The sequence below is a fragment of the Geotrypetes seraphini genome, chromosome 1 (assembly GCF_902459505.1).
Source record: "Geotrypetes seraphini chromosome 1, aGeoSer1.1, whole genome shotgun sequence".
Lineage (NCBI taxonomy): Eukaryota > Metazoa > Chordata > Amphibia > Gymnophiona > Dermophiidae > Geotrypetes > Geotrypetes seraphini.
In genome coordinates, this window is record NC_047084.1 from 283,847,002 (window position 1) to 283,856,945 (window position 9,944).

The window sequence follows — 9,944 nt, forward strand, 5'->3', positions numbered from 1 at the left end:
CTGATTTTAAGGCCAAATGGGACAGACACGTGGGATCTATTCACAAAGAAAGATAGGGGAGGGTCTTTGGGGTGGGCAGACTGGATGGGCCGTGGCCCTTATCTGCTGTCTATTTCTATGTTTCTATGTTTCTATGTTAAGTTAGGTGTCAGTTGGTGCGATCCAGGTACCTGCCAGCCCTAACTTTCAGTGACTTTTTCAGAATCTGGCCCTAAGGTCTCGCACGGTATTCCTGTGCTAAACAGTGTATCCACTTTAGTGCATGCTAACCTATCAGCGCAGAAATGCCCATGCTCTTCTCCTTGACTTATCCCCTCCCAAACAAATACAAAATATTTTTTTAGCATGCACTAATTTGGCAGTTAGCACAGAATGTCTGCGCATATCCCATATTTTAAACTAGGTTAGGTGCATATTATTGCTTAATGAAGTTTAGTAAAGCAGCTACCAAGATGAATGTGGCTATTTCTGAAGCTCTCTGGCTGCAGAGGTCTCCATGGCCTTTATAGACAATATCTTGCCATCACAACTGTACAGGACTGACTTAGTCACCACACAGCATGCATAACCTGTTGGGCAAAGCTGGGGTCTTTTAATAAGGTGTGCTAATCGATTTAGCAAACGCTAAATACTAAGGCGCCCATTATATTCTATGGGCGCCTTAGCATTTAGCATGCGTTAAATCAGTTTGCGTGCCTTGGTAAAAGACCCCCCTAATTATTTAAGGGGCCTTTTTACTAGGAACAATGAAATCTGAACTTAGCACATTCTAACAGGGAACTTTTCCCATGGGCTAAACCCAGGTTTACCACAGTATTAAAGTTGGGCTTTTTTTTTTGTTTTACAGTTCATATGCTAATATTTCCATTAATATGCAGAACCTGCAAAAAAATAATGTGGAAGTACTTACTGCCTCTTATTTAGAAGGTGCTAAGTATTCCCGCGTTAACTGTATTATCCAGCTAGTGCATAATTCTTAGCACACATGATCTGGATAATGCAGAATCTGCTACTCTCTGCCCATAATATGCCCTCTGTAAAAAAAAAAGCAACCCAAAACCCATTAAAAAAATAGTGCAAAAACAGGTAAAATACTGCAAAATCAGTGAAACAATATTTCCTCCTATTTGTTTTAAAGGTATTTCCATGTAACCTAGGGCTCCTTTTATCAAGGTGCGGTAGGTGGTTAACGCGTGGAATACCACGCGTTCAACCGCCTGCCACGCTAGTCGCTAATGCCTCCATTGACGAGGCATTAGTTTTTAGGCTTGCTGCGGGGGTTAGCGCATGATGAAATGTCCGACGTGCTAACCTCCATAGCGCGCCTTGATAAAAAGAGCCCCTAGTCTTTGTAATATTTGAAAGAGAAAAATATTGATTGATTGATTCACTTTTCCCTCCTATTCTATTCTACATCGCCCAGGATTTTGTAGACCTCAATTATATTCCCCATCAGCCTTCTCTTTTCCAAGCTGGAAAGCCCTATCCTCTTTAGACTTTCCTCATATGAAAGGAGCTCCATCTCCTTTTATCATTTTAGTTGCTCTTTTTTGAATCTTTTCTCATTCTGATATCTCTTTTTTGAGAGATTGCGTTCAATTCTGGTCACTATTTTCAAAGTGAAGCTGCACCATGGAGCAATATAGAGGCATTATAATATTCTCAATCTTATTTACCATGCATTTCCAAATAATTCCTAGCATCCTATTTTGCTTTTTTGGTCATCGCCAACACACTGGGTGGAAGATTTCAGCATATTGTCTACAATGACACCTGGATCTTTTTCTTGGGTGCCGACCCCTAAGGTAGACCCTTATTCTTTGCATTTCTCCACATTAAAGTTTATCTGCCATTTGGATTCACAGTCTTCCTAAAATTTTTCAGTCTTCATATGTTTTAACTACTCTGAATAGTTCTCTGTCATCTGTAGATGTAATCACCTCACTCATTGTTCCACTTTCCAGATCATTTATAAATATGTTAAATAGCACTGGTCCTAGTACAGATCCATACAGCCCTTCACTATTCATCATCCTCCATTTAACTCTACCCTATGTGTTATATGTCCAATAATCGGTTCCTGATTCACAACAGAACATTGCCTCCTAGCCCATGACTCTTTAATTTTCTCGAGAGCCTCACTTGAGGGAGTTTATTGAATGTTTTCTGGAAATCTAGATACACTCCAGCCACTGGCTTATCTTTATCCACATGCTTTCAAAGAAATGAAGTAAATTGGTGAGGCAAGGCTTCTCTTGGTTGACTCTCTGTTGACTCTGTCCCATTAAACCATAATTGTCTACATGTGCTGCATTCTTTATAATAGTTTCTGCTATCTTGCATGGCACCGAAGTAAGGTTATATAGCAAAAAAAAACCCAAAAAACCCCCCACAAAGGGCCTCATTGAACAAGGACATCTTTTTTATTGACCCGGATTTGTCTTTATTGACTCAATCCAAATTCCCCAGACCTTACGAAAAGGGCACCAACCCTCCGCTGTCCCAAATCTCAAATGCTGATGTGCCTCATCCTACCATGCCATATATAGTCGCACTTTATATTACCCATCATAAAATGCTCTACCCTACCAAGTCCCCTCTGGTGGTATAATATTTAGCCTCCATTGTGCAAGATCCCTCCGTTCTATGTACTATGTCTGACAATGCCATGTTTTGTCATATAATGCTTTACCACACTTTTTCTTTACTATACTTTACTGTACATTGTATCTTCCACACTATACTTGCCATATATGTCTACCACTCTACGATGTCTCATGCTATGTGTACTGCACAATGTTTGCCATTCCATGTCTACCATGCTAGGTTCTATCATGCTATGTGTCATACTGTCATGTCATACTATTTTAGCCATGCATGTAATACTGTTTGCCATACTATGCTCTCATGCTATGTATCACCATATCATGTTTGTCATATTATGTTTTACCATGCATTAAGTATGTTTTTGTCATCTTTGTCAGACTATATCCTGCCATGTCATGTCTGCCCTCACTTTGTATAAATACACTTTATTACGTAAGTAAACTTGTAACCTGTTCTGAACTCTCCTGGGAGGATGGGATATAAAACCAAATCAATAAATAACAAGAGCTGTGTTTCAGCATCCAGACAAAGCAATTAACTTGGGGATCAGAATCAATCCTTAACCCAGAGCACAGAAAGCATTCTCAAAGTCCTTGTTCTTCTTGTTCTTGCTTGAACAGGAAAGTGAAAGTAAGGCTTATCACTCTGTAATTTCCCTGATCATCCCTGGAACCCTTTTTTAAAACTGGCATTACAATGGCTACCCTTCAAGTAGCTATGTTTTCAGTATGATTTCTGTAATAACTAAAAAAAAAAAAATATTAATAATTTTGGTAGCAGGTACCATCTGTTTCCTTTTGCTCATTTTGGGCTTTCAGCTCAGAGCCAAGTCTGGAATATGGTGTAAGAAGATTATATTTATAAATGCTTCCTTAATTAATCTAGTAGTTGTGGCAACGGGCTTTGGCTAGGGTCTTGCTTCTTCTGGAACCCACTAATCATGCCCTTAAATTTGTTTACTGTCACCAATCTGCAATGACTGTAACTCCTTCCCCCCAAAGCAGCAAATGCTGTCTTGAGCATCCTTGGTCCCCTGAGCCATGAGCACTGTCACTGAGCCAGCAGACTGGCCCTTTACGATTAATTCTACTACTCCAGCTTGTCACACTGAGCCAGCTGTGGGACTGCCTACAATTTTGCCAGGACTTCTAAAAGTGCCTATCTCCAGCATTTGTTGCTGAATCGGTCGAGAAGGTCTCTTTAAACATGCTATAAACATGTCCTGTTTCTAAAATAAATAACAACAAAATATAGGATTATATCTTAATAAAAGGTAATCAACTTCCATAGTAAAAAGTGTCAAAACAAAGAAAAAATATATTAGAATAAAAAAAATAAATCTAGGACTAAGGGCTCCTTTTACTAAGGGTGCACTAGCGATTTTAGCACACGCAGGATATTACCGCTTGCTACACGGCTAGAACTAATGCCAGCTCAATGCTGGCGTTAAGGTCTAGCGCACACGGCAATTCAGCGCACGCTATTCCGTGTGTTAATGCCCTAACGCACCTTAGTAAAAGGAGCCCTAAGTTTTAAAAGAATCAAAAAGTAATTGGGTATTTAGCTAGTACTCCTATTTTAAGACATTCACAGTTCTACTTAACCTCAATGAATATAAATATTTTATATGTTTTCTTTGACAGCAAAGTTCATCTTTATGTGATTTTTCTTTGGGTCGGGGGGTAGGTGGAGTGAAGTAGGAGATTGGTGATCTCTTAGAATATGAAAATGGAAAACATGAATGCTGATATAATTTAGAAATCGAATAGAAAAATAAGCTCTATGCAAGATTAACAAACTGAAAACTTTAAGTTCATGCAACTATTAACTCGGGATATTTTAGGGCACCCTTTTGCAAAGTCACAGTAGCGAATGCCCAAAGGAAATGAAAGGGTTATGAAGCATTTTCCATGTGGGACTCACTACCACGTCATTATAAAAGGGGTCCTTGATGTACTAGCATTAGTGGAACTTGAGAATCTTGGCAGTTGCAAATTTTCACCTCGGGTAGTTGAGTTCTATGGCAGGGGTGTCCAACCTGTGGCCCGAGGGCCGCATGCGGTCCCGTGAAGTATTTTGTGCGGCCCCAGTCGAGGGCGATGCAGTGTTTTCCTCTGCTGCCCCCGGGTGTTTACCGTATTGCCGGCTCCCTCCTCTGTCTTGCTGCAGCGTTTGCGCGGCCCCGGAAACATTTTTTTTCGGCCAATGCGGCACAGGGAAGCCAAAAGGTTAGAGAATGACACGGTGACAAAATTCATCACTGTTCCCGTCCCCGCGGATAACCGCGGGAAACCATCTTCATATCATTCTTTAAGGAGAGAGGGAAGAATCAGAGTATGAATGGCCACAACCACTGACCCGCAAGCTTTGCTTTGAAGAAAGCTGGTGTAGAAGGACTGAGGTTGAAATAGACACTAGAAAATGACATGGGATTATTTCCCGCGGTTATCTGCGGGGACGAGAACGGTGATGAATTTTGCCACCGTGACATTCTCTAGTTGGACACCCCTGTTCTATGGCATGGAAACCTGATTCTAGATTGGGTGCTAGCCATTGTGCTGAATCATCGCATGGCTGTGGCTGCTGATCACCTCCAGGTGTCAGTAAAAGCTTTTTAGTGCTGTCCTACAACTTGTTGAAAAAGAATATAGGGCTCCTTCGGGGAGAGTGTGGCGCAGTGGTTAAAGCTACAGCCTAATCATCCTGAGGCTGTGAGTTCAAACCCACGCTACTCCTTGTGACCCTGGGCAAGTCATTTAATCCCCCCATTGCCCTGGGTACATTAGATAGAGTGTGAAAATGCTTCAGTACCTGAATAAATTCATGTAAAACTGTCCTGGGCTCCCCTGGGAGAACAGTATAGAAATAAATAAATAAAAGCTGCGGTAGTGATTACCCCATGTCAAATGCACCGAAGCCCATTCAATTCCTATGGGCTTCGGGGCATTTGCTGAACAGGAATCGCTACCATGGCTTTGTAAAATGGGCCCGTAGTGATTAATGCACTGAACTGCCAACCAGGAAAGGCCGGTTCAAATCCTTTTGCTGCTCTTTATGATGGTGGGCAAGTCACTTAAGCCTCCGTTTTCTCAAACAGAAGCTTACATCGTAAGCCCTCCGGGAGCAGGGAAAATACTTGATATAGCTGAATAGAACTCACCTCTAAATAAAATACATTTCTAAACTTTTCATATCATTAACCATAAGAGTGTACATCAGCTAAACATGCTTAGCTGCATATCCAAAGACACTGTGGCTAAAACCTGTTCGAAATGTGTTACACTGATATTTAAATGTGCGCGTTGACAGCACACAATAGGAAATTATATAGAAACATGCTAAATGGAGTTTTAATATAAGTTTCTAGACTTTTTTTTTTAACCTGAAATATGTTCTTCAATGTAGTTTAATAAAAATGATATTTCCATTATAACAGTGTTGAATAAAGTTTACCCATTATGGTAGAAATGTAAATGTTAAATCCCATCATGTTAATTTTAATCTGGTAAGAGGCTGGGTCAAAGCAAGTTTTAGGCTATCGTTCACAACAAACACCTAATTCATCCGGCTGTGTTTTTCTTCGTAAATAAATTAGGACATCTCTTCCACAAAGTCATAAATAACTGGTACAATGCACAGACAAAAGTAAGGGCTCCTTTTACGAAGGTGCCCTAGCGTTTTTAGTATACGCGCCGGATTAGCGCGCGCCATAGCGGGCACTAGCTGAAAAACTACCGCCTGCTCAAGAGGAGGCGGTAGCGGCTAGCGCGCACGGCATTTTAGCGCACGCTATTCCGCGTGTTAAGGCCCTAACGCGCCTTCGTAAAAGGAGCCCTAAGCGTATGTTTGTGTCTCTGTCTATACAAAACCTGCAAATACTGACTGAAAAATAATATATATTTTACATACTGGAGAGACTGAACTATATATTTTACATACAATTAGAGCCTGAATTCACTCAGAGGGATAAGTTTTCATTAAGGCAATTATGCTTGCAGTAATCTTCTCAGCCATCTCCCTAAACTGTTAAACCTAATAAAGCAGAATAGCTCATAACCTCATTGACGGAGGTGAAATACCTGTTGGTGGGTGTGAGTATACTGTACCTGTCTGACTTCTGTGTCTGGAAAAGATCGTTTTCCTCCTCTGGGGCAGTTCTGGATGTAACACGCTGAAGACAAGGCAAGCAGACACAGAAAGCATGCAGGAACAGAAGCGTCAAGCATCTTGCGAGAGGGTAGCAACAGGACGATCTGCTCTGCAACTGGATAGGTGTACAACTGTGTCCTCTCTTGATTTGCACAGCCTATTTATACTGTCATTTATTTATTCCAAATGGCATTGTAATTGCTTTGTATTCCATTGTAGCACTTGTCAGCTCAATTTTTTTTTTTTTTTTACCAAAGTTGGAAAAAAAACAGCAAATAATTGATGTGACTTTGTGCATAGGCACAAGCATTTGCGACCCAGTTGTAGCAGTTCCCTCTTTCCTATTTTTTTTTAGCACTGACTAATTTTGCATTAACACAACACAACATTATTAAAAATTCCAGAGATTCTTGCCTACGAATGAAGTCATATATGCATACGTACTTTACTTCTGTCATATTTTATGCAATCCCTTCCAAATTTCTTTAATTCCCCCCCCCCCCCACACACACACACAGAAATGTAATTATTTTTAGATATTTGGGGTTCCGTTGAAGGAAAGCCTTTTGAAAACAAGCTCATGACTCTTGGCTCTGCTTCTAAGAGACTGAAGAAAGCCAAGATTGAGGGTAATTTTACAAAGTCATTTGCACATAAGTAGCCTCTTATGAAATTCCAACCAGTATAAAATGATGTACTTCGCCATGTGTATGTGAATGAAAATTCTATAACTCAGCACCTGCATTTATAAACTCCTTGTGCATGGAATTTTACACAGTACTAGCTCTTTCATGGGTAAATGTACACTACAGCACCAATTCTATAAATAACACCTACGACAAAGGCGCCAAGGAGCACAATGCATATCACTTGTCAATCCTCAGCTAGGCATTGTTTGTAAAATTATGCCTAGTGGTGCCTAAAATAGACTTAGGCATACTCTATCTAGGCCTAACTATTGGTGCCTAAGTCCATTTTAGGTGCCTACATGCAAAACATACCCACAATCCGCCTACACTGTCCCTAATCATGTCTACTTTCTGATAGGCAAATCCGACAAGAGGCACTGGAGATGTCAAATCCAACCGAGTGGTCAGAATTCCTTTATTAGCAGTTTGTATCAAAAGTTTAAAAACAAGCAAAATACCAAACGTCAAAGTTCCAAAGTCAAAAGTCCCGACCAGGATCCAAGTTTCAGTGATACTATCGCCTTCCTCAGGGGATAATTATGAACGTGTCGGCATCTCATCATCCAAAAGAAGGGTGGGAATATTTTATGATTTCTTTTGCTTATGAATAACTGTTGGATATAAGGAAGGGGGGTTATTTGATGCGAGTTAGAACTTGATGATATATTAAATGATGTTAAATTATAAATGATTGTATTATATGTTACACTTATTGTGAGCTTTAAAAATGAATAAAGATTAATAAAAAAAAAAATAATAAAGATATTAAATTGACTACATCTGCATAGGACAGAGACGGAAATCTGTAGTTTTGACTTCAAGGACTAAACTGGGAGCTGATTGTGGAAGTGACCATAAACTTTTGACATGCAGGATCAAAGTAAAGTTTCGCAACAAGATCATTAGAGAGCTCCCAAAATACAATATTGAAAATATTCCATCAGACTATTGGATAAAACTAGACAACAGATTTGCATGTCTTGATACAGGAGACAGAGAGCCCAAAGAGTTATGGAATGACATCAAAACTGTAATTAGTGATGAAGCTAAAAAAACATTCCGGAAGAGAAAGAAAGCCAAAAATCACCTTGGATCTCAGAAGAAACTAGAAAAGTAGCAGAACAAAGAAGACAAGCAAAACTTTCCAGTGATAGAGAAAAACTAGCCCCTTCCAACTATCACAAACTAAACACACCTCACTAAACTACCTCACATTTCATATGAAACTAAAGACATTTTCCTATCCCTCTGTAGAACTGCTTTCCCCTTTATTTATTTAAACAATTTCAAAACTGTAAGTCACCATCTCTCTATAGAATTTTATCCTATTTTACTTACTGCAATGTACTATTTTTACTAACTGTGGGCTAGACTAAGCCCTTTGCGACCCGATTTCCCTCCAACCCAATTCACTAACTCCTGTAGCGATCCAAACCCACCATGCAAATTAGTAAAACCCTATGCAAAATAGCCAAGCGATTGATTCACTTCACTAGCAATTGCTTGGCTATTTTGAATCGGGTTTTACTAATGTCAAACCCGACTGCTGTAGACCTGTCAGTAACTGAGTTACCGACAAGTCTGCAGGTTTTTTTGACAGGCCTGCTTGTCTTTGGTATTCATTTTTTTTCCCATGAACTTTCTTGCACTAATACTGGCTTTTATTTCATTTGGTTTTCTTATTCAAGTATTATTTAGAATTAGTTCTGTTCTTTTTTTTTTTTTTTTAATCATGTTTATTGAGGTCAACCAGACGTTTCTCTGTTTTCTATAGTTCTTTTCTGGCTTCAATTGTTCAGCTTTTATATTTTCCCATTCCCTCTTGTGGGGTTTTCCTGTTGTCATGAGGTGTTTTGGGGCTTTTTGTTAATTTTTTTTCTGCACTGCTTCTTTTCATATATTGGGGTCCTTAGTAAAAGGACACCATTGTAACCACTCATATTAATTTAAAAATCTGTATTTCAAATCTCAAAACTACTGTATATACTGTACAGTATATTTAGCTCCAGTTGTCCAAATTTGGATTTAAGTCACGAGTCATGGTGATCCCAGTTGGGCTTTTGAAGTTTAAGGTTAAACTCCTATCTTTTACCCAGTTTCTAGGTGATCTGGTTACAATTGCTTCATTTTGTGCAGAGGAAATGAAATAATATTTATCTGCCCTATATCAGAAGGTCCTACATCAGCATAACTTTACCAACTCTAATTTGTCTAAATTTCCCATCAGAGAGTCTGCAGCAGCCCTCAGGCAGGCAGGGGGTGACCTTGCATACGTGAAATTAACATGGAAAGGAAAATCAAGCCCTTGATAAGAGCGTCAGCATCTCATAGGAGCTAAATTACTCCAGCACCTCCATGCAATGATTTCCATTTCTATCAGCAATGTTTTTTTGCAAATGAAAAGGTCTTTTTTTTTTTCATTTGCTAATTAAAAACTAGTAGGGAGAGAAAACAGAAGCGTCAACTACTTGTGTAGCTAAGCATCAAGGGATTTGAAGT

At 39.5% G+C, this 9,944-nt stretch overlaps 1 protein-coding gene across 1 annotated transcript in view; it reads right to left on the reverse strand.

Annotated features, from left to right (window-relative positions):
• AVP (arginine vasopressin) overlaps positions 1-6,833 on the reverse strand; it is a 32,722-nt gene extending 25,889 nt beyond the window's left edge. Inside the window, exon 1 of the mRNA XM_033935616.1 lies at positions 6,714-6,833. Coding sequence (XP_033791507.1) covers positions 6,714-6,833 — 120 coding nt within the window. The remainder of the gene's footprint in view (positions 1-6,713) is intronic.
• Between the last annotated feature and the right edge of the window lie 3,111 nt (positions 6,834-9,944).